The sequence below is a fragment of the Porites lutea genome, chromosome 1 (genome assembly GCF_958299795.1).
Source record: "Porites lutea chromosome 1, jaPorLute2.1, whole genome shotgun sequence".
NCBI lineage: Eukaryota > Metazoa > Cnidaria > Anthozoa > Scleractinia > Poritidae > Porites > Porites lutea.
Window position 1 is genome coordinate 30404065 of NC_133201.1, and position 25383 is coordinate 30429447.

Consider the following 25383-nt stretch of genomic DNA (forward strand, 5'->3'; position numbering starts at 1 on the left):
AAATTGTATGCTCTGTTTAAGGCTCTACGCCCTAAAAACCACACTCTGTTCAGCAGCACATACCAGTTAGGTTGAATTAGAGAGTGTCCCACCCGGGGGTGAAATCTAGCACAAACCTGCGTGTTATTTCTAGGCGTCCTCAATAGTGTATTTACACACGCCATCCCGACCAAGACTGTTCAACAGTCTCGTTATCCCAATTCAGCTGTTTCTAAATGCTTATCCCGATCCCACTGGAGCATGCGTTAATAGTGCCTTATAGATTAAAGGTGCCAGATTCCCTCATCTTTGGACCAGTTGAACAGCACTGTGAATGAAAAATTGGTGCGCTAAAAAAAGCACGTGACAGTGTCGAGGAAATTCGCTTGTGGGCAAACTCTGTTAAGTCAGAAAATGACAACAGCATTGTCTGAATCTCGGTTAAAAAAAACACACACACACACACACACACACTAACTTCCTTGTCCTGCGGCAATATCTGTTCGAGTTCTCTTCGACAGCGGGAGCCTGGACATTAGTGACGGAAAGGGCGGGAAAAGGCGGGAGGCCTTGATGCGACCGTTCCTCTTTTCTCTTCCGATCCTATCATCCCCCGCGCTTTACGATTCTTTTTCCCAGTCTCCCACTAAAGACGTGTACACAGGCATCCGCAGAAGAGATATATAAACCATTTGACTAAGAACACAAGCATATACTTCCGCATTCTTGCTTCAATTCAAGTTTATTTATTTGTCAAATGCCCTTAAATCCGACATCAAGGAGGGCACACAATAATGTTTTAAACTTACTTTTTTAAAATAATGCCACTAAAGTGAAATCGCGATATAGTCGTCAGACCGTTCCTGTGACATTTACTGTTAGGTCAGTAGCACGATAGGGTATTCAGCTGTTTCCTTCGCAGCCATATAATGCGTTCTCCCCGTTTTCCCTCGTGCGAAAAGAAAAATAAAAAACAGAAAAGTAGTTAGGTTCAAATTACCTTAATTTTACCGGATGAATTCCACAAAGCTAAGCTAATGTTATTTTGAAAATAAATGGGGCAAATAACGCGACATTGGGGAGCTTAAGCAACGACGACGGAGGCGGCAACGAGAACGGCAAAAAAGCAATAACTGTATACATGTGTAAGCAAAACAACAACTATGCACGTGCATAGTCACGATTTTCCTGCATTTCTTAGCAGTGGTACGGGTTGCACGACTACAAGGTGTCACGTTTTGTCGAGGACGGGAACATTCGACGACAACTTTCTTTTTCGTTTCCTGAACTTGAGTACAGTCCTTTAGAATTCAACACCAAAAAAGATTCTGACATTTGTCGAATGAAACGAGATGGAATAAGCGAACAAACTTTTTATTAAGTGACGTTTTCGTAGCCGTCGCAGTCTTTGTTGCTTAAGCTCCATATTGTTTGGTGCGATCTCAACGTTAATTGATCTTCTCAGAACCAGCTGAGAAATTTGTTGGTGAAACAATGCAATTTCGCAATTGCAACTGACTTAACACTTTCACAGTAAGACCTTCTAGTTATGGCGAAATTATCCGTTATTCTAACTTTTGAAAATCGGAGGAAATAGTAAGGTGTTACCATTCACATTGAAGAGTAGAACAATTGCATAGTTCTATTTATTTCTTAGGATTTGACTAAAAGAAAATTGGAATTTTTTCGAGACTTTTCACTTTGCCTACTGACAGGAGTGAAATGGTTTATTTGTCACTGTTGCTTAGTAGTAAAATAAAATTTTTTGTATTTTCTGGATATATGTGAGAGCCAGCATGAAGTATACCTAGACGTAAGGCTTTCTCTAATTTTTAAACACACAACACTGCATTACAAATAAATTATCAATAAGTATATATTTAAAGGGGGACCGTCAGGAATGTCTTGTTACACTTTCGTTAAAGTTATAAGCGAGTTCGTTTTAAACCAAGTAAACAAAACCAAAAAGTCACTTTTAGTGACCCGCGTGTACTACTAACGAAATCGTTGAAAAATATTATATAAAAATATTAATAAATAGAGTACTTTGCAGCACAACTCAATTCAAATCTCATTAATAAATCCACAGGCGCTCTTGCGATCCGCAAACTCTAAACGAAAACTCGGGATATGTCATCTTAATAAATGAATTTGAACTTTAAAAGTGAACACAGCATACCTCAAACGACACAGTCAACTTCATTTTTAACTTGTATATGGCTAATTCAGGGATTGATTGATGCGGCTTGTGAAGTAAAATTTCTCCCCATTTAAGGGAATCCAAGACAGTCTTGGATTGTGGATTCCACAGAGTGGATTCCGGATTCCAGGTACTCAATACCAGTTTTTGTCAGTAGAACTTGGATTCTGGATTCCAATCGTCAGTGCGATTCCAGATTCCTTGAGCTGTATTCCGGATTCCAATTCCTGGATTTTGGATTACATAAGCAAAATTTTCCTGCATTCCGGAGTCCACAGGCACCTTACATTGGGCGAAAAATTGCTTCTGGAAAATCTAAGAAAGGTGTGGTGCTTATATGTGTTTTGATTCAATTTTATCCTTGGTTAAATATATTATTTTATTATATAGACATGAGCGTTTTACTGGAAAATATACCACTCGTAAAATTCATAAAAACTACATCCGGGACCGAGTGGTTTATTTTCCATTATCTCACAAGTGAGTTTATCGATGACGCAATTTCAGTAATTTCCCTCCAAAATTTGTAGGCGTCTTGCGTCCTTTGAATTTTAATTACACATTTTTCAAAGCTTTGCTTACATTTTGTCAGTGTAGAGCCCCATTCAACTCAGTGTTATTTCTCAAGATTATCGTAAACAATGTCTTATATTGCTTTACTGTAAATTTGAGCCGTCACAATTACTTTTTGGCGAATAAAAATCTATTATTTTATCGATGTCTTTTTGTCTATATAATAAAAAGAACATTACACGGCGGCTTGAAGATATGAATTTTATTCTCTCGAGGCAAAAACAATATCTTACTCACTCGCTGCGCTCGTTCGTAAAATATTGTTTTGCCACTCGAAAATAAAATTCATATCTTCGCACCACCGTGTAATATCCTCTATTTCCTTTGTTTCAAATGTAAACCAAGGATAAAACTTAACCACGACGTACACAATTATCTTTTTCACGTCTTTTTTGTATATTTTCTCGCTGTTATAACCAGTAGACTTGCCATTGCAAAATATTATAACTGTTACAGCGATTTTCTCCCCAAAATGAACTAAACCGTTGACGTTGACTTCCTGTTCAGCGGAAATCACGCTAAGAAGAATGAAAGAATACAGCCTTCCAAAAAAGATCGATCAGTTTTAAAAGAAGTTGACGAGACTGTGATCAATTTCTTAACACGAAATCTTCTTTTGCTTTCGTTAGCGAAAGAAAAGAGAAAAAATAAAAATTCGACGAGGTCAAGAACCCCATAAATTACTTTAAAGAAATTTTACAAATGTTATATTAATTTGTCACGCCTAGAAAGGCAATGGATAGTTAAAATATTTACGTTACACGTTTTACTGTACTTCGCTGCTCGATAGCAAAGGTTTCTTGTCTTCTGGTGTGTTCGTAGGTTGAACTGTCTTTACATCCTGCCCGATATCTGGAGTGCCTTGTAGGATGAAATCGTTGTCATTTGAGTCCTGTTTCGTGCTTCCTTCCCTGCTGTGTCTAATCCCATAACCAAAGTAGATGACAAATCCTATGAGAAAACAAGAACGGAGAAGGACGATAAGAAAACGCGACTAAGAAAACACAAAGGAATAAGGGTGGGCGAAGGGAGGTGGGGGTTAGAGTCAAGGAAGCAAAGGGGGCGAATCCGAGTATTACAGTGGGAAATTTTTTCATTCAACTCCAGTATGTCATTCCCCAGTTGACTCCCCTTGCCTCCCCTCCCGCTTTACAATCTTACTGCATAAGGAAGTTGGAAGAAAAACGAAACAACAACAGCAGCAACAACAAGAGAAAAGAATGAAAAACATTGTATTGGCCCGTAGGTACACATTTACGCTTAATTTTGTTTATTGCAACACATGGACTTCAACACTACACTTTGGTCTGCCAAATTTAAGAAAAAGCGTAAATACCAGTTCATTTTGTTGAACGCAACGTCATTAATTAAAAAGAGGAAGCTAAATGATATGAAAAAAAAAGTCTCATTTTTGTTGCGGGAAAGTTACTTCTAAACAACGAAACGTACAACAATACACACTTTCTAAATTATCGCCATTTTAAATGTCACGCCTTTTAACCACAATTCGTTTAGGTTCACTGCTTTCAGGGCAAAATATTTTTACAGACGTTCTCACATTGGCACTTCAGAAAATGTCCTAGTTTTGATAAAAAAAACATCGTGTTACTGAATTGATGAAGCTACTTGCTGTCCTTTGCTGCTTTCGGATGACAATGGTGAAACATAAACAGCATCAACACTAATGCGTTTCAAGAAACTCAGATGTTTGTGTTGTCAAAACCTAACGAAAGCTCTGCGTCCATATTAGCCTTCTCGAATGGGTTTTGATTGTTGACACCAGCTGTCTAAAACGCAAACAAAGATTTTTTGGAGTATTTTCGAAACCCCCGTTACGTTTTCAATTGAATGTTTAGCGCGGGCGGGACGCAAGATCACGATTTATAGCCGCTCAAGTTGGATGTTTTTTTGTCTTCCGACTGTTCTGAAGAGGCTATCTGTTTTAGTTCTAAATTTTAATTTTATCCAGACTCTCCACAGAAACCTTTACCCGCCCTTCCAATTTTCGATCTCTTTTCTTTTCCCACAATGGAACTTAAAAAAATCTGTTTAAGACCCAAGGTGCCAATTCAGCCCTGTAGGCCAAAGTCTGATTCAGCCCCTCCTGGAGCCATTTGAGCACCATTTAAGCCAAAACAGCCCCATCAAAGCTATTCCAGACCACACTGGGGCCCATTTCAGCCCTTGGGTCCAAACAGCCCTAGGTAATTGGACTGTATTGGCGCTGATTAAGGGATCCAAATTAGATTAAAAAATAGGATTCTATTTTTTCGCACCGAAAGGGCTAAAACAGATCTTAAATTAAATTTAAACCAAGTATAGTATTTAAACACACCACATACAGGAGTCAAAATAAAGAATAAAGTAATTAGCACAGTCGGTCAGACGCAGGGCACAAAAGGCCAAAAAAATCACATTTTTTGGGACTTCATTTCATGTGAGATACTTCATTTTTTCCGGCTCAGTATCGGAAGAAAAAGATTCGCTAAACAATATTATCGCCAGAATTTCCTTTCTAAAAAACAAATCTGTGTGGTCCAAATTGTGGGACAGAACGTGATTCAGCTAAAAAAAGAATACTTTCCTTAAAAAGAGCTTTCGACCACACAAGCGTACGATATAAATGCAATATAACATAAAAAGTTTTCCAGAAAACCACCACTGAAGTGAATAATTATTCATGTTTTCAGTCCTGCTAAGACTTACTGAAAACATGCCTTTTAATTTACAGTTCCAATTGGGAGTGAAAATTAGACGGACTAAAAGAAGTACTCTCTTTACGTATCTAGTAAAAAAAGGCAACAGAGGCAGTAAAAGGCTTTAATAGTTGGAAAATTGTTCATATAATTTTAAATCAAGTAGTTACGCGATGCACACGCGAGTGGAACGCGCGTGATGTTGATGCCAAATCCTTTTTTAAAAACACCTGTCCTTCTGACGATCAATGTACAATAAAAATAAAAGGAAAACTTAAAATATCTCACTTTAGCGCACGGGCGAATATTAAGCCATATTGGTTGGCAAGAAAATATAAAACACGCGGAAGGACGGTTCTATCTAAACTGACCATGGAAATATAAAAGAAGCCATTCTGTCTTAAACTCATCCAACCTTATTGATTAGATGTGGAAAGCAAAGGAAGACAAATATAAAAAGCCCTAGTCGTCCCAGTGATCAGAAAGATTTTATTAGCACCAGACTACAAATTTGAAAACTAGTTTTAAGCTTTTAGTTTAGTTGGTCAAGCTAGCATTTGATTCTACGTACAACGGAAGAACGCCAATTGGCGAGTATTGCTTACTTGAACATGATTTGTAGAGAGAGCTTTTTCGAATGGACGAAAAAGAAAACCGTGACTATGAAAAGAAAGAAAGAAAAAAAAAACAGCGCAAAATTTACTAAGGTAACTTTTTATGCCCACCGAGTCTTCCTCTTTTTTTACATAAAGGGAATTTTTTTTTTGCGGCAAATAAAAATTCACACATTTCTAAGGAAAGACAAAAGCGTAATTATTCCATTAAGAAAGTCCTCTATCGCTGAATTAAGTCGACGTAAGTTGCTTCCATGGTTTCAAAGGAAATGCGTCAACCCGGGGGAGTAACGTGGTATACAGCTGGGAATCACAAAGAGATATTTTACCCCGCGTTAGAATGTAAACTAATTACAAGCTACGCATCGAGACAAATAAAAAACGTAAATGTTGATTTTTGCATTATTAATTCGTTTTTATTTCTGAAAACTGAATTTTGTAGCTCTCAACAAAAACAGGTTGAAATAGCATTTTCTTTTCGAAATCATATAAGCATGAATATTTTCAGGGTAGTTTTGGTTTTTCCGGTTTTTACTGTAAGGATTTTTCCGTAATTAGTTAATTTACCTACTAAACACTGTTACAAAGTATGAGTGTGCTTTTAGCGGCGCATAAAAACACTGTAATAATTAATTCCAGATGATGGAAATAAATTATTCCGTTTGCTCTTCCAACCCTTGGTACTGAGAGGAATATTTAAAAAAAAAGGAAAACAGGAATAGCGACCAAAAGACGTAGAAAACCAACCGAAAATTAGCCGCCTGATCGAATTTATTTTGAGATCGATATTTCATAATATTATAAAGAATGAAGTTAATGCTGTTCATTCGAGAGGGTCTGCTACCTTCTCTCTTTTCTTAGTCACTGCCGCCTCGAACAAACTGAATTATTTAATTTAATATCTGACCCCAAAAGTTTTTTTTTTTCTCTCGCTAAGTATTATAAACTAACCCGTTTTAAAAAAGCTTAAAAGAGAGGTGACTAAATGTACAACGCAACAATTCCGCAATAATTATACGCAACTCTGGGCATGTAATCAGTATTCGTGTAATGCATCTTCCGTCTCAGTTTTTATGAATAATAAATTTATCTTTCAAGCCAGCATATGGTCAGTCAAAAGACTATATTTCTCGAGGACAAATCGTATTTACGAAGTTACACACAGTTCTTCAATGTTTTTTGAAAGTTTTTGGACAACGTCCTTGAATATTCCGGAATAAAACACAAAACAAGGATAAAATGAATTCCCCTGCCTACTTTACTGTATCTATGACTCATTGGCACTACTGATAATTGTTTGCTGATAATGAAGTGATAGATGAAGGAATACATTTTATTTCGGACTGAGGTTAACTGAACCTACTACCAAGGATTCAAAAGAAACGATGGAAAAGTGCACGGTTGTTGCTCTTTCACTGACTAAAAGAAACAAAATAGGGGTCGACATAGGTATTTATCATGGTAAATTAAAAAGAGAAAAATAATAATATAAATATTTTTTGAATAGAAAACAAACAAATTGTAAACAGGAAAATATAACAGTGCCTTACCTACGACCATCCAGACTCCGAATCGTACCCAAGTCCATTTCGCTAGCTTTAGAAGAAGGAACAGGTTGACGATAACACTGGCGATAGGCAACACAGGAATACACGGAACAGTGAAAGGAAATTTGGCATTGTTCTTTGGTTGTAGCTGCATCACTACCACACCAAAAATGATGAGAAACCCGAGAAGAACCGCTGTGAATATAGCCCAGGCATCTCGGTCTCCGAGCGCGTCCCAGCCCGCGATGAGTAGAGCACAGAAGCCGGTTAGTCCTACGACTATTAGAGCAACAGCGGCCGCGGCGATTTGACTTGTAGTGTCCGTTGGTCCTTCCTCATCCTCGATGTCTGGTTTCTTGTCGTTTGTGACACTTTCCAGGGGTTTGTATTCAGCTTCTTTAGACTCAGGGAGCATACTCTGGCAACATATAACTCTGTAGCTTCGTACCGAGCTCGAGGTCTCTTCATCGTACTCGACGTCTTGAACGCCTGGTTGGAACCTCAGGATAAGAACCGACAGTGAGACGAGAGTGTAGGCCAGTAAAGTACCGATGGACAGCATTTCGACAAGTTGCTGTAAATCCAGAAAAAGCGCTAGGGTTGCTGACAACACACCTGCAAAAGCGATCGAGATGACGGGGACATTTGTACGCTCGTAAATCCTGGAGAAAAACTTGAAGAGAAGCCCGTCACTAGCCATGGAATACATTATACGGGGAACAGCAAAGATCCCGCTCATAAGAGATCCCGCCAAGGCACACAGCCCGCCGACGGCTATCACGTACTTAGCCCATGAAACACCTGCTAACTTGAAAGCTTCTGGCAACGGTGCGAACTTGTCCAGCTTATCGTAGGACACCATCAGAGTTAAAATGGAAGCAACGCCGAAGTACGCCAGGAAACTGATGATGAGACATAACATGATCGCCAAAGGAAGGGCTCTCTTTGGATTTATCGTTTCTTCGCTTGCCGTCGCTATCACATCAAAGCCGACGAAGCAGTAGAAACAGCTGGCAGCCCCGGCTAGAACTCCTGATACACCGTATGGGAGAAACTGGTTAGCCCCGGCCCAGTTGCTGGGGTCGACATGGAACAAGCCTATAACAATCACGAAGACGATCACCAACATGTTTATGGTAGTCACTGCCTTGTTGAATACAGCCGAGTGCTTTGCTCCGGTAGCGACAAGCATGGAGACTAACAGAACGAGAATAAACGCCAGGAAGTCGGGATATGAACCCAAACCGGAGGCTTGAAACTGTCCGATGTTGTCGATAATAAACTTTCGAATAGCTCCACCAACAATGGAGTCAATGTACTCACTGCTTGCTCTGCCAAGTGAAGCCGTTCCGATCACATATTCTAAAATCATGTTCCAGCCAATTATGAAGGCCCATATTTCTCCCAGAGAAGAGTAAATGTAGACGTACGCAGAGCCCGCTTTGGTGATCCGACAACCGAACTCCGCGTAGCAAATCCCGGAAAGAAAAGCCGCCACTCCAGCGATGAAGAAGGACAACACGATAGCTGGTCCGGCGACATCTCTGGCGATCTGCCCTGTAACGACATACAAACCCGCTCCTACGGTCGCGCCAACTCCAATGGAAGTTAAATCAAATATATTAAGGCATCGGCGAAGCGGAGAGCTCGAAAGATCATTGTCGATCTCTTTTCGCCGCGATAGAAGTCGAAGAAACCGTACAAGGCTCATTGTCAGTGTGATATCGGAAGACTGTAAAACGTTTTCCCCCGGTGGGTTTTCAGTTTTCAATACAGCTAATTGATGAAGGTTTAGAAACCTCCCTTCGCTTTAAAACGTCTCTAAATGAGTGTCATAATTAAATTCGCTCCCCTTGAACGAGTTAACCTCCTCGTGGTTTAGAAAACGTAAACCTCCTTCTGTTCAGAAGGAATTGAATTTGTACTCAAGCTCTTCCCGTGTGTATCTCGAAGCGGTGATATATTAGAAAATCGAATCAGGATTTTTAATTGTTAAACGATATTCAGAATTGTTGTTGAATTTGCATGACACTTCACTGTGTGACGTATCTAGACAATAGCAGATGGTTTTTGACCAATGATTGTTTTCGTGAAAGCCGCCCTAATAGGTCAGCAAATGACAACAAGCAGGAAAATTCAAATCTTTCTAACGCTCCATTTCTTGTCCTGAAATTATTCTCTAAGAAATCGCGAACGTATCTGTCAGTTTGGTATTTTAAAAAGCAGGACTTTTTGTTTAGATCATAGCCTCTGTAGAATCCACCGGGTGGTTTAAAAATGTTTTGAAATGTAAATTATTTTAATCTCGATGGGTCTCGATGACACTTTCTTCCGCTGCTGTTGAAACGAAAACAGCTATTATAATACATATACAAAAATAAGAATTCTTCGCAGCCATTTTTGCCGTGTTCAAACTTTTTTAAAAAAAGATTTTCTAAATATTTTTTCGGGGCCAAGAATGTCCCAAATATATCTGATATTTGCTTTTGGACCTTTTGAAGTGTTTTTGAACGAATCATCACTATGATGTAATCCTGAGATGGCATGAAATACGACCAAATAATTCTGAGGAAGTGAAAGTAATTTTTTAGAAATTGTCTTCGCTCCATCTCCTCAGAGAAGTCTGCGGAAAGAAAGTTGAATGAAAGGGGCTGTAAGAAAACTTTATAAGTAAATGTTTCAATTTACAGTAAATCTTGACTGTACAATATTGTATTATGAGGGATCATGAACACTTGTAACCAGCCGAGGGCTTTCAAAAGAGGCATGTGAATTGTGAGTGGATCGTGTTCACGCGAGTGAACGCGACGCGCGTGAATCCGCTTTTGGCTCTCAAATGCTTGCATGCGCGATAATATCATAAATGAGGTTCTCAGATAGAACCGGCTTAAAAAATTTAGATTTCGAACGGCCACCACGGTTTTCAAGTTGTAGTGAACTTGTACCTGCGACTAATTACACATATCTTTAAGGAGTGACTACATCAATTTTTCTTAACAGTATTTTTGAAAACCATGAACAAGAGAAAAGTTATGAGAATTAACAAGCACTAAATGAAGAATGCTTTAATCTTTTCTCTGAGAAAATTCTTTAAGGAAATAAGTGCATGGAGATCAGTCTAGATAACTCGTATGTAGATATTGTGGCTGGGTTAAACCACTGCTAGAACTTGAGTAACACCGTCACATGGTGTCATTAGAGATGCGTACAAAACAATGTAAAACGTTCTCCATTTATCGTTGGCAGTGCTTTGCTTCTCTTGTTGTAAAAATTGAAATGCCCGTAACTTGGGATGGGGAGAGGATAGGGAGAAGGAAAAAAAAAGAGCGCATAGGGGACGATGGGAAGGGGAAAGAGAGAAAGCGAGGCCTCTGGCCCCCTCCCACCTTTTCTTTCTTCCCATCGTCCCCCGCGCGCTTTCGTTTTTTCGATTATACTAGCCATCGGGAGTCTCTGTGGAGAAGAGAGCTGAAACCTAGAGTGAAATAGCACGTACGTCATACTCTGCTCCATTTTTCGGCTTTATTTCAGTTTAAAGCACCAAGAGTTAACATCCAATATTTTAGACTCTCAGCCTTTAGATTTTTCACTCCTATTCTAAAGTTTTCTAATTTTCTTAAGGTAATTCGTTCATGTCTTACGATAATTCGATTTTAGCTTGATCATTCCACGTTGTGATAAATGTTTCTGTGAAACACTGATCTGGCAACTAGGGGATTTTATTTATAAGAATTAACCGCGATTTGTATGAGATAATTGACAAGCTAAGTTTCGCCTTCCGTGGTTTCTATCTAAGTGCCAACCGGACTAGGAAGCTTTCTGTCCAAATTTTCAAAATTGCAAAAGAGTATGAGAAAATTGCTTTCCAACATCTCGGGAGAGCGATGAACGTCCCTCAATAAGCACATTTGGTATAACACAATAAATAGCATTTGCAAAAAATAAAACATTATTCCATTCATATCCATATTTCTTACTTAAAGCGCTGATTCTGATTTTCAGATTTCCCTTTGTAAATTGCGTGTTCACCAGAAATAAGTTGACAGGGACTCTCGCGACAGTTGCCCTTCATTTTCACTTCCTTTTCATGTTCTTTCAGACTTGACGCCTGTTTATACAATGCACCTTCTCTCTAAATTGACACCTTCTATGGCACGTACATCGATTTTAACATTGACATCGGCAAAGAGGTATATGTATATACAGTTGAGGTCCTTGTCAGTCCTCAGTAATTTATTTTTCTTGCCTGTCGGCTTATTAACCACTGATTAACCAAAGAGAGTAAGGCTAGCTGTAAGGTCTGGGCCGAACGTCCGCGAACTTTTCATTGGACGTACCAAACTTAGTAAGTTAACAAGTGATGAAAAGTTCGACTTCCGGCTCAGTTAAGCCGTGTTCGTCTGAATGTCCAAACTGCTTCAGACGGATAAAACGTCTGAAGATCGTTCCCGGGACAAACGTATTAAAAAAATGAATGAAAATGAATATCTAGCCTCGTTCGGGAGAAAATTTATTAAAATATTGCTTTTTGGTCTAATTCAGCTGATTGGTTCGATGCCTCTAAGTTCTACATTTGTTCCAACAGACGATCTTAAGTCAATTGAGGTCGGCCCAAATTAAAGCTTGGTTCGTCTCTTAAAAAGTTCATCGACGTTTGTCCCAGGCCTTAGTGATCCTGGGCACAAATAACTATCTCAACCCTCGGTGTCGATCTAAGAGAGTGTTGACTGTATTCCATCTCGCTGTATCACAGAGCCTGTTCACAGACCCTCAATTTCCTCTTTGAAGATCATCGAGTGCACGTATGGAAATAAAAATACCGGGGGATTTATCTACTACAAGCGAAAGGGGCTGAAGATGGAGAAAGATTTGCTCTCCGAAAAATGAAATGAAAAACTCCTGTGGAGAGGCTGTGTATCACAATGCTTATTTCTATTTTTCACTGATTTGTCACTTCTGCGAGAATGGGTACAGGCTTTCCGCGCAAAGACGTTTGGGTGATTTTTTTTTTTTGGGGGGGGGGGGGGGGGCAATGGATGATTAGTTAATGACTGCTTGGCATGGCCTTGACCAGTCATAACTACCTCTTTTCGACCCAAACGTTCCTAAACTCTGTATCCATTATCTGTAGCTACTGTAGTTTATTGAGAGGCGAATTTAAGGCATACACTTTGCTTCTTCAAAATTAGATGTTCATCGAGGTGATGGATACTCTTTAAATTCTGTTCCGAAATCAGGCATTGTCGATCGAATGAACGGAGTTTCTGATCTTTCAGAAGGTTTGACGGCTTCCACGCTGTGACTGTAACCATAGCAGAAGTACACAAGGAGACCTATGGAAAACCAAAAGTCAAAAAGAGCATTGCTAAAACTGAACAGGATAATAAAAAAGATTTCGCTCAATGGAGGGTATTATCGATCGGCCGAGACGGATAACACCCTCCGAGACCCGCATAATTGTACAGATCATGCTCAGCCAAATCTACTAATTGTTTTAATATCCAGGCTAAATAATTCGGATCATTATACGTTGCTAGGAAACTGCCCACCTACCCCTCCCCTAAACCAACATTTTGCCCTAAGTCAGAAGTAAGTGTTAATGTTGGCAAAGGGGAGGGGTCGGTGGACAGTTTCCCAGAAACGTATAATGAGCTAACACAACCTGGTAGAGTATCTCGGTTGCATTGTTTTTTTCTAGCGACATCTCGCAATACTGATGGCATTTTACCTCCGCCCTCGAAGGAAAACCCCTTATCAATCTCCATAATTTTTCATATAATCATTCTCAGCTCCATTCAACAAGTTTTAAATAAATTATGAAAATAATAACGATGATGATGATGATGATGATGATGATAAAAGTGATAATACTGTTGAAACTCCATTAAACGGCCACCCTCAATTCAGCGGCCGCGGCCTCCATTTTGCCGACTTAAGAAGAGTTCCTGCATTGTTTTAACCTCTATTAAAGGAGCTGTGTCGCTATGTAAATGAGAAAAGCAGAGATTTAAGACAGACAAATATGTCTCCTAAGCATTATTTTTGAAGTTGCAAACAGCAGAGATCAACTTTAAAAAACTGTTAGGCTAAGCAGTTTTCAAAAACCCTTATTATATTTCAATCCGTTTAAATCTTCTTCAGTTTTGCCCATCCGTGGCATCTGTTGTGTTTAACCTTCCCTTAATGTTTTAAGCGGTTATTTTTACGTTTCTCTTGATTTAATGGGCATTTTTTAATTACCTAATTAGGCTGAATTTCGTGACTCAGCTCCTTTAAGCGGCCATCAAGGGCTTAATACACTTAGTTTGGCATTATTTTAAGAATATGATGAAGGAAAATAAAGTCCGAGATAGAAGGCAACAACTGACTGTGGAACAGTAAAGCTGCTCTCGTCACCTGTTAGTATCAAAATTAAGTGATGTTTCTGCGAAAGATTATCCTAATTTGTGACGAACCTCTACTGAGCGGCCAACCTCCATTAACTACTTGTCGTTACCAAGAGGGTGGCCGCTTAATGAAGGTTTCAACTGTAGTAAATACATAGAGCATTAGGGGTTTTCTTACCTAAGATCATCCACACGCCGAATCGTATGTAAGTCCAGTGATCTAACGTCACCACCAGAAGAATATTGAAAAATATCGTAATGGCTGGAATGATAGGGACCCCTGGAACCATGAACGGGAAAGTGGCGGAATTTTTTGGCTGACGAATGATAAACATCAACGACGCAATGATCATCAGACCAAAAATACAGCACAGGAGAATCGCCCAGGCATCTCCTTGAGCCCAGTAAGAATAACTTCTAGTGAAGGAAATTGCTAAAGCAGTTATGGATAAAGTCAGGACAAATGTAGCGACGCGAACCCGGAAGCTTGTAGTCTCGTCCGGTTGTCTTTCCTCCGACAATTCGTCTCCGTCGTTGCTTTCCACTTGTTGGTAGCTAACATCTGTGAGACCGCCATCTTTCCCTTCTGTTTCTCCAGGCCGGCAGCACATCGTTTTCAGCCATTTGGCGGTCTTCTCGCTGGTTCCATTCTTTTCCAGTGTGACGCTCTGCACTCCAGGTGTGTAACGAGTTACGAGTAAAGCAATTGCTACCATCGTGTAAGCTACTAATGTGCCAATGGACAACATCTCAACCTAGTAATATTGACAAATAGCGCCATAATCTACCATACCGTAATCTATAATTATGGACCTAAAAACTTCGAAATCTTTATATCTGATAGTGTTCTTCGCAAAAGCAGTGTTAAGATTCTATTTTCCCTCTCCTTTTTTCATATGTTTTTTTAAAGTATTTCGCAGATGGATCCAGTGGATCCAGTGAGCAGCTCACTGAAAACCTTCAAAAGACCCAATAGGCTCAGCCAAATGCAAATTTGATTTTGGGTAGTGATCGCAATAATGTTAAAGATCTTAGCAAATATAAGAGGGCCAAGTTAGCAGATGCTAATTATTTCTTATCTTAAATTATTGCAGTTAAATAATAAAAATATAATAATAATAATAATAATAATAATAATAATAATAATAATAATAATAATAATGACAACGATAACGATAACGATAACGATAACGATAACGATAACGATAACGATAATGATAATGATAATAATAACAATAATAGTAATAATAATGACAATAACAATGATAAAAATAATCCCGACCCAAAATTTCGCGCAATTTTTTTAATCCTGCACCCGGTTGTTCGAAGGCCGATTAAATCAAATTTAAATTAAATTTAACCCGCGTTTCTTTTTCTTCTTTTCAAAAGTATTTTCTCGGATAATTTTCTCTGTCATTTTTAAAGCTTTCAATCATCAACTTGTAGAGCAAAAGAATTCAAACTGAAATGCTTTTTAAGCTTTCAAATTTGAATTTAAATGTCTCACTAACCCTGGGTTATCTTAACCCAGCTTTGAAAACAACTCGGCCCTGATGGTTAACTCCCCGATCCTGAAAAACCTATTGCGGACCTTCGACTTTTGATAGGCAAGTTAAAAACTGAGATTTTGGAAGCTTACCAATTGCTTGACGTCCAGAAGTAATGCCAATATTGAAATCAAAACGCCATTAACCAAAGCAGCACGCACGGGAACTTTTGTCTTGTCATTCACATGTCCAAACCAATTGAACAACAAACCATCGGAGGCCATCGAGTACACCACTCGCGGGGCCGCGAACGAGTTGGACAGAAGTGTACTCATTGTTGCGAACAACCCTCCAGTCGCCACGACGTACTTGGCGCCACTGAATCCTCGTTGGGCGAAGGCCTCGGCCAGAGGAGCGAACCGGCTGAGTTGACGATAAGGCAATATGAGAGTAAGAACTGTGGCGACACCAAAGTAGGATAGAAAACTAATGGCAAGACACAAGATTATTGATAATGGTATTGAACGCTTGGGATTGACAGCCTCTTCGCCCGCCGTACCTATGACATCAAATCCGACAAAGGCATAAAAGCAACTTCCGGCAGCAGTCAGCACTCCACTTGCACCATAAGGAGCAAATTTGGTTTGCCAGTTCCTCCCATCGACAAAATGTAACCCAGCAATGATGATGAAAACGATGACAGAAAGGTTTATAAAAGTCATGAATTTGTTAACCAGAGACGATTTGTGTGCACCCAGCGAGACTATGCCGGTAAAAATCAGGGCCAGCGCCATGGCCAGGAGATCGGGGAAGCTTCCAAGAGCCGAAACGTTCCATGTGGCGATGTCCTCCATGAAGAACTTGTATATATAGCCTTGAGCAAAGGAGTTGATGTACTCGCTGCAGGCGCGAGCCACACTTGCTGCTGCGATGATATACTCTAGAATCATATTCCAGCCCACAACGAACGCCCAGAACTCCCCAACAGCAACGTACGTGTATACATAAGCCGATCCAGCCTTGGGTATACGACAGCCAAACTCTGCATAGCAAATTCCTGAAAAGAAGGCGGCTATTCCAGCAATAAAGAAGGAGAGAACAACCGCTGGTCCTGCGACATCACGTGCCAATTCTCCTGTAACTACATACAACCCTGCACCCACTACAGTGCCCACCCCTATAGAGGTGAGGTCTAGTGTGTGAAGACATCTTTTAAGGGGGGTTTCGGCCAACCAGTCCTCGGTGGGCTTTTTTCGTGTTAAGTTGTTGCATACTTTCGAGCAGTTGTTCATGTCTAAGAAAGAAACCAGAGAATAAGATAGACGTCTATGTTAAAGGAGCTGTGTCACGAAATTTAGCCAAATTAGGTATTACAAAATGCCCGTTAAATCCAAGAGCCAAATAAAAATAACCGCTTAAAACTTTAAAGGAAGGTTAAAATAACACAACAGATACAACAGATGCCACGGATGGGCAAAACTGAAGAAGATTGAAACGGATTGAAAATACGGTTTTTGAAAACTGTTCAGCCTAACAGTTTTTCAAAGTTTATCTCTGCGGTTTGCAACTTCAAAAATAATGTGCCCAGGAGATATATTTGTTTGTCCCGATCTCTCTGACTTTGTCATTTACATGTAATTTCTTTGCTTACTTTAAGTTCCATAGCGATTGAGGGCGAGTCATTGAAAAAATTAAACAAAATGAACTGGACTGCCGTGACACAGTTCCTTTAAATGGAGTAGAGACTTCTACCTTATTAGTTAGTGTATATAATAAAACAAGCCAGAGCCAGTATAGTAGAACCTCGATAAAATGATTGGCTATATAAGGGACTGGCAAAATATGTTCGCTATAGCAAGGTTTCGTTGTATCGAGGTTGTTTTCAATTTTTTTGACGATTTCTTATGTAGAAATCGTTTATCATCAAGGACTTTAATGAAAAAAAAAGGTTAGTTACATAGAGGTTTAACTGCACTGTGTACTCTTTATCTGGGACCCCTCATTAAAGGGTTTGTTTCACGGTTGTCTTGTTCATTTTGTTCAAGATATAATACCAGTTACGCGTCTTTATTCGTAATTAAACTTGAGAAATTGCCTGTGAATGACAAAAATCGCAGCTTTGTAGCAAACAAAATATGTATCCCAAGCATTACATCGATCGTTAAAAACAACGAAAATGAACTTTGAAAAAATGTTATATAGACTAACAAGTTTTCAAAACCGTTCCCAATTGCAATGGGCTATTGCATTTAATCGCCGTACCCCCACCCGGTTGAAGACTTACCTTTTCTTCTTACCCCTAAAGATTGGCTAAAATTACATTCACCCCTGAAGACTACCGTAAAATATGGGCTTACCCTCTGAAGAACATGGGTTTACTCCTGAAGAATTTCGCGAAAATCAAAGCTTCACCCCCAAATAATTACGTACTTTTTTACTCTACCCCTAAAGAAATCCTCAATTTTTATAACTTACCTCCCTATTCCATGGTTCCTCAACCGGGAGAGAGGGTGGGGGACGGGGGGGGGAGGGGTGCGAATATTAAATGCAATAGCCCAATCTGACTCAATTTTCTTCAAGTTTGTCCATTCGTGTTTTCTCTTGAATATGCTGTCAGTGTTATTTATATACCCTCCATGTTCTTTTAACGTTTCGAGCGGTTATTTTGAAGTTTCACACTCAATTTGGTGACAGTTCACGCTGTCTGAATTTTAATAAATTTCGTGCCACAGTTCCTTATTGGGTCCTTCGGGCCTCATTTTGTTCTAAAAATAAGTGGCTCCACACTGCTTTCCAGTACAAATAATAATAATAATAATAATAATAATAATAATAATAATAATAATAATAATAATAATTATAATAACTTTATTTGTATAGCGGTATATACAAAAGCTCTATATCGCTTTACAATCAAAAAAAGAAAATAACTAACTAACAATAGCACTAAAACAAAAAGTCAATTGAAAGCGAGTCTAAAAAGATAAGTTTTCAATCTAGATTTAAAAACATCAACTGATCCACTTAATTTAATGTCTAAGGGAATTTCATTCCAGTGCTTTGAGGCAGCGACCGAAAAGGCCCTGTCCCCGTAGCTCTTCAGGCGCACATTCGGTACTTCTAATAAATGTTTGCTAGCTGACCTAAGATTTCTTGTAGGGTTATATGGGACTATAAGTTGACTTAAATACGGAGGCGCCAGATTATTGAGAGCTTTAAAAGTAAACAGTAATACTTTAAAGGTAATTCGCTGCTCCACAGGTAACCCGTGTAGCTCCTTAAGGCGGGGCGAATGTGCGCAGCCCTAGGTTGCCCAGCTATCAAGGCGTGCAGCGCAGTTTTGAACCCGCTGGAGTTTCTGAATAATATACTCCGGTGACCCGAGGAGCAACGAGTTACAATTGTCCAGTCGACGAGTAACATAAGCATGGACGAGGGTCTTTGTGCTCTCAGAAGTCAGATACATTCTAATCTTCGCGATATTACGAAGATGAAATAAAGCAGATTTACAAACGGAACTCACATGCTTATCCAGAAATACAGACGTTTAAGCAAAAACTGCGAAATTGACTGAAATTATTTAAATTTTTCTTCAAATTTAATTGTGCCGCTAAAAAAACATTTGTTTAGCAACCGGTATAGTCAATGTATAATAAAATACATACAGTGTATAATAAAATACATTTTTTAGCGCAAACTGTTCAAAATCACTCTTGTAAAGGCTCAGTCTATGTGCCAACACGAAAAGCTAATCCGGTGGAGTGTGTGCACCTATGCGATATGCGACACTCGACTTCGCTCCGTTAAAGAAATCACTCGGTTTTTAAGTGTCAACAAAATCCCTATCCGGTATAGTGTCCACGCCGGCGCAAAAAAAAATCTATCTGGTATAGTGTGAACGCACGCAGCCTCAGTTGATACAGCAGGTGTACAGGGAAACAAAATCAAACCACGGAGGAAAAGTATTGCCGTGGCTAAATCCTTGAATCAATTTGTCGGTTAGATTTTGATTTGTACTTGTTTAAATCATTTCAACGAGAAATTCTTTGAGTTTTTGTTGCAGTTTCCGTTGACTAAAAAGAGTAGCTAAGAACAAAGTATGTTCATAAAGATGAAGATGCAGTTAGGTTGATCCCTCTCTCACATACCTTCTCCCATCAGACATAATCAGTCGTGAAAATATATCTGATTTTTTTGAAATTAACGTTGAAATTTCTTGTTGGTTCTCGATTCTGTTGATCAAAACTATTACACGCACGCCAGGTAAAGAATACAGAGAAACACCCTCTATTAAGCGGACACCCCCTACTAAGCGGACACTAAGATCGGTCCCGAAATTAACGTCTTATATTTCCCTTTATAACGAACCCCTATTCAGCGGACACCTCTATTAAGCGGACGCAAACACTAAAATAAATTGTATTTCGCTAATTTCTGTTGTTAAAAACCTCTGTTAAGCGGACACCGCACTGAATTGACAGTCGGCAGTATTGGATTACGCCCTTGAAATACGTAGCTTAGTCTATTAATAGCGATAAGGCAATACATTTAGCAATAGCTGTCAATAAACTAAAGATTAGACCGATGTCTAGCCTCCCATGCAGGCGTTTTTATTGTCATTAGCCTGCGTGGCAGGCGTTAAAAGGGGAAGGGGAGCCACGCAGGCTAAATTGTCATCTACGATCAAAGTTCAACTAAAGTGGGGAATTTCATATATCCAATGATGCAATGCTTCATACTATATTATCAAGTCCGAACACACGTGATCCCATCAGTTCAACTGGGACGGGACAGTTGAACAACCGTGGAAAGCGACGTGTTTCACTGATGAAGCCTACTGTCCCTTTGCTGTGTAGATCTTTTTACGATTTTCGTTTTACTATTCCAAATATATCTTTTGTTAAGTCAAAGGGAGAGTTTTTTGGCCGTTAATATTGGTCACCTTGAAGTCCGATCGCAAGGCAGTGTACGCAGGTCTTCCGCGAAGCTAGCGAGGAAGATCTTTGCTTCAGTACGTCTTGTACGTCTTGTTTTCCTAAAAGTCTTGCACAAAGTACAGCTCAGTTTCCTTAGCATCCTTAACAACATGAAACGTTATCACAGTACAGAGTAACCGTTGAAAGTTAATCGTTAACAATGCGCCACTTTTACAGCCTCTATTAAGCGGACACTTGGGAAGGTTCCGAAGGTGTCCGCTTATTAGAGGTTTCACTGTAATTAAGTGTTCCAAATGAAAGATCTATTATTGCATTTTTCTTCTTGAAATATATGATGAGAATTGCCTGGCTGAGCTTCCAAGTATGGGCGAGTTTGTCGGTAATTCTTTTATCATTATAAGAAGAGAGTAAACGACAAGAATTTGTCTTATAGCTTAGTAAAAATGACTTTTTGATTATCAGCACTGAGATTTAGGGGTCAATGATTTTTTCTATGCGCCATCTGAGGCAAAACGATCATTTAAAATTAAAACTGATGTCTTTCGGCAAAATCAATAGTAACTTATGCATCGTCAAGCTCTTTTGTCTTAAATCGCAAAAGTTTGCGACACGTCGCATGCGCCATGGTCCTGTATTTGTCTCTCGTTTTGCTTCAGGCTCGAGTCTCTAGCAATTTAAATGGGTTCTGGTAGGAGCCCATAACTCGGAGCGAGTACTTGCAACTCCCACACTATGCCCATGATCAGCGTTTGTGCATACACTTAAGAGCGCTTTTTCCCGCGAAAGTGGAATCTCCGCTATTACCATTTTTGGGTCTGTAGGTGTTGCTCGAGGCCGTTTCGTTACCTGTGAAAGCTGGAGTAGGGACCGACACAATCTTTACTTCTAGTGTGACCAGTCCTCTAGCCAGGACGACGCACGACGAAGTATCGCGGTGACCTAACTTTATGATGCTAAAATTATGTTAGCACAATCAGCACGTTTCGTGCGTTACCCAACGAGAGAAGCTTACTCTGTGGCGGAGGCTAATGCAGGGGCTAAAATTACGCATGTGTTTCTTCTGAAATTCAGGAGTAGAAAAGAGAAGAGATATGTAAAGGCTTGAAGCTTGGGCAAAAAGAGCTCTCAGCCCGGCAACCACTTATGAAAAAAAATAGGAAATTAAAGACGAATTTCAGCTAAGAGTGCTCAAAAGGCTAGCACCAAACCGGAAAACAATATTCGTACATTTCTGCGTTCAGTTTACAGGGGCACCCAACGTCGAAAAAAAAACACTGTTCGTAGGACGATTCATGAGATCTAGAAGTTTGAATTCAGAACGTTTGCTGTAAAATTTCTTGCTTGCCTGCCTCTCCTAGGATTTTCGAACATCGTAAAAAATGGTATAATTTTCCAGTTTTAACGGATTTTTACCCTAGAAAGGTCACCTAGAATTTTCGGGAGCCTTGTTTTTTCTGGCTGAAGTTTTCGAAAAGGTATTAAACTTTCATGTGATCCCTATTATTTTCGGATCACCAGACTTTCAGCTAGGAAACCGAACAGATGAAGAATGTTTAGGGGATAAAAATATGCCTATACTGATCTACCGTTTAAATACTAGAATATGTTTAACAATGCTATGTTTAAGTGGACAGGTTTTGAACTATATATATTCTCGTTGGGTGCCCCTAAGTTTAGTCGAATACTGTCATTCAACCCGTGCTGATCGCTTGCTGTTTGTTTGAAAAGCAAAATCTGCCATTAAAGCTTTAAAAACAAAGTCAAACTATTTCCCATGAAGTACAATCTCACTAAAGTCATGGCTTTATAGTCGTTCGGAAAATGTGCTCGGCAAGATAAATGCAGTTCTCGCTTTGATAATGCTTCTCGGAGGCGGCATTCCTGGAGAGAATTTACTTATATTAGTCTTTGACTGTACACTAAAATAAATCATTCGACCATGGAGGTCAATTGGTATGTATCAGGAGCATATCACCCCATAAATATTTGCATCTGATCTATATAGAAACTCCTTACTTTATAACTAATTTACCGGCCCGAGGAATATGTCTCAATTGTCAAAGTTTGCCCACCTAAACTGGATCACAAAGAGTGATATTACCAAAAGCTCATCTTCTGATTCTTACAATTCGTGGATCTGATTACCCTATATAAATATCCAAGTTATTGCCCATTGTTAAAATGAAGAAGCTTTGTCATAATTTGTAGTCGCGCGCGCACTCAACGTTGCCGTTTACTAAAAAAAACAAATGTTTAACAAAGGTATAATTTAGAATCTCAAAGGCTTCCAGCCATTTGCCTTAGTTGATATTACTTTACCCCATCTAAGGGCTCAATACAAACTCGGTGTAGTGCAGGATAGCTTCACGCCATTGTTAGAACACTGTTCCGTTAAGCTTGCGTGATTATGTTTACTGCGGAGCTTTTCCGTGCTTTTCACGAAGCCACAAATCAAACAGTCCTAGTAAGAATTTGATTAAGAGATAAAAGTCTTTTTGATCTAGCTTTTGTCAAATTCCTCTATCATATAACCCCATTAGCGACTTGAGCAGTTTGGGCGGTGAAAGTAGAAGACGCGCAACCAAAGTTTACATATATTATTATAAACTCCAAGGCATTAAAAACACGCGCATACTTTTGAAAGTGAGCACATCTAGTTCCTACAAAACTGGACAAAACAAATCTCGGTACCTTTAGTGGGCATCTCCTTTGTTGTTTCCCAAGAACAGTTCAGATTTTTAGCAGAGGCTACAACACAGCATCTTGGACAAAGGCAGTATTTTTTGCATATGCAGATATTCCTTTTTACAGATAGTGCGGCGATGTTCAGTCGAGGATAACGGCTTTGTTTGCCTTCGAAATATGCATTTTGTACACACAAGAAGAGATTGGTATCAAAAAGTCTCTTCAGATATGTATGCTCTAATTTCTCAAAGGTAAACAAAACGGCAAAATGCATGGCAAAGCTAATGGAACATGCAAGGACAAACTGAACGAGTCAGTTGTACAGAAAGCTTACAACCGCGAGTAATGTTATGCCGAACAGATCAACTGGAACGAACTGATCTTTAAGTTTTAATTGACGTAATCGATAGACCAAGCAAATGTTTTTAATATGAACATCCCTGAACGTGAAAGTTTAAGGTACACTGCAAGAGTAAATGCAAATCGTTCCCAGTTTAGGTGACCAACAACAGTGAAAAATGTCCGTGCATAAGCACGTAAATCTAATTACGCGGGTAAATAAAATAGAGGCACGCAATGGATTTACTATATACGCAATGTATGAAAGGTGGCGCCTAAAAGTAAAAGATGAGTGTTGCTCTCTGTAAATCTTCGTTTACGAACGGCCTTTCATACAGTACCTCTGTCTTATTTACGCGCGTAAAATATATGTGCGTAGGCACGTAACAATTGCGCGACCGAGGAAATCCGCCTTTAAGGAATTCCTTTGATGTCACGTGGGACACCTTGGGTTCATTGTTATACATTTATTTACAGCGTATGCATGATATCGGCTAGCTTGAGTTGCAAGCGGTTCCGTGCGGTTTTAGAGCAAAGAACGAGGAACGGGAGTCAAAGACCGAGCGAAAAATGGAGCGAGTAAGAGAGCAGGGGGAAATGTAACAAGAGCCAAAAAATGTTTATCCAAAAGTAACGAACGGGCTCTGAATTAAACCTTGTTTTAATTAGTGATTTTTATTAATATGGAAATAAAAATAAAGAAATTTCAACCAAATTTAATACAAAAACGTACGCTTTAAAAGATAAATAAATAAGGTCAAATGAATAAATAATAAAATGATAATAATAATACCAAAACGTTTTTTACTTTTTTTTGTTTTCGCTTCAAGTCGGGACACCTTCGTGAGTCTCACAATTGGACTTTTCCGACAATTTGGTGTCCAAGAATTCAGCGCAGATACAAAACTTTACGAGCTGACAATGCAGAGGGGTAAACCTGGTAGACTGTAGTGTGTCATGTATAGAGCAGAATTGTAAAAGAGCCCTTTTATAAAAAGATATAAGGCGTCAGAGTTTCAGGGATGACAGATTTTGTTCATTCAAACGATTATATTTTGCTGGCAAACTTCAAATTGCAAAATCTGCTCAATAAGTAACACACCAGAGGGTTTGATCGATCATTTATTAATAAAATCACAGTGCTGTGCATGTCTTCAATTTTTTTTGCCCAAATTTCACCACAAAATCACGAGTTCCCAATTTGGTACAACTGTGGCTTAAATGATCGCTGTAAAAAGCGATTTACCAAATAAAAACACGCCTCCTAAACGTCCATCATGTCACAATGTCTCTGTAAAATTTTATTAAATCGCTACTAAAACAGACGATGAATCACAAGCAAAATTTCGCCTTATGAATTCATTCATAGATAGGTGTCCTCTGTGGCCTTAGGGAGGGAGGGGTACGCGTTTCCTCGATGTTGAAAGAAAGTACAGATGTAGCATAACTGAATTTCAACGGTACGATGAAAAAATTCTATACCAGAAGAAACTAGTGAGGTAAACTTAGGGACAATTTGGAAACAAACTCCACATCTTAAGTTGCTTCGCGTGCCTGATTTTATTTGAAACGTGCTTTAACTGAATAACTTTGGTATAGCAGTTAATGTTGATGATAAATTTCTCGGTTTGAAATAGCTAGTTTGATTGCTTTATTATAACTTTGTGTGAAAATCAAGTTTCTTGGTTGTCCTTCAGTTTGTTATAGTCTAATTGTACTCGGTTTGAGATCCCTAACTAAAAGAGCCGCCATACACTTTTACTTTTACGCTACGTTTTGAATTTCGCTAAGCTGCAAAACTGTTAATGGTTCCTTTTGCACTATATTCAAGAATTTCGGCTGCATTTACGGTCGCAACTGCATCAAAAAAGCGGAATGATCACTTCCACCCATGAAAATTTGCCTTTTTTGAGATGAAAAGTCCTTCATTTTCTGTTGCC

The 25383-nt window shown here is 39.2% G+C and overlaps 2 protein-coding genes across 2 annotated transcripts; both read right to left on the reverse strand.

Moving 5' to 3' along the window:
• Positions 1-702: 702 nt before the first annotated feature.
• On the reverse strand, positions 703-9604 carry LOC140948032 (high affinity cationic amino acid transporter 1-like). Its single transcript, XM_073397252.1, has 2 exons — positions 7613-9604; positions 703-3703 (listed from the first exon to the last, which is right to left on the reverse strand). Exons 1-2 carry the CDS (start codon positions 9318-9320, stop codon positions 3519-3521), a joined length of 1893 nt encoding a protein of 630 aa, XP_073253353.1. The 5' UTR covers positions 9321-9604; the 3' UTR covers positions 703-3518.
• Positions 9605-12699: 3095 nt separating this feature from the next.
• LOC140936953 (cationic amino acid transporter 3-like) lies at positions 12700-23201 on the reverse strand. The gene is made up of 4 exons (XM_073386465.1): positions 23111-23201; positions 15635-16776; positions 14174-14750; positions 12700-12942 (listed from the first exon to the last, which is right to left on the reverse strand). Exons 1-4 carry the CDS (start codon positions 23121-23123, stop codon positions 12803-12805), a joined length of 1872 nt encoding a protein of 623 aa, XP_073242566.1. The 5' UTR covers positions 23124-23201; the 3' UTR covers positions 12700-12802.
• Positions 23202-25383: the final 2182 nt, after the last annotated feature.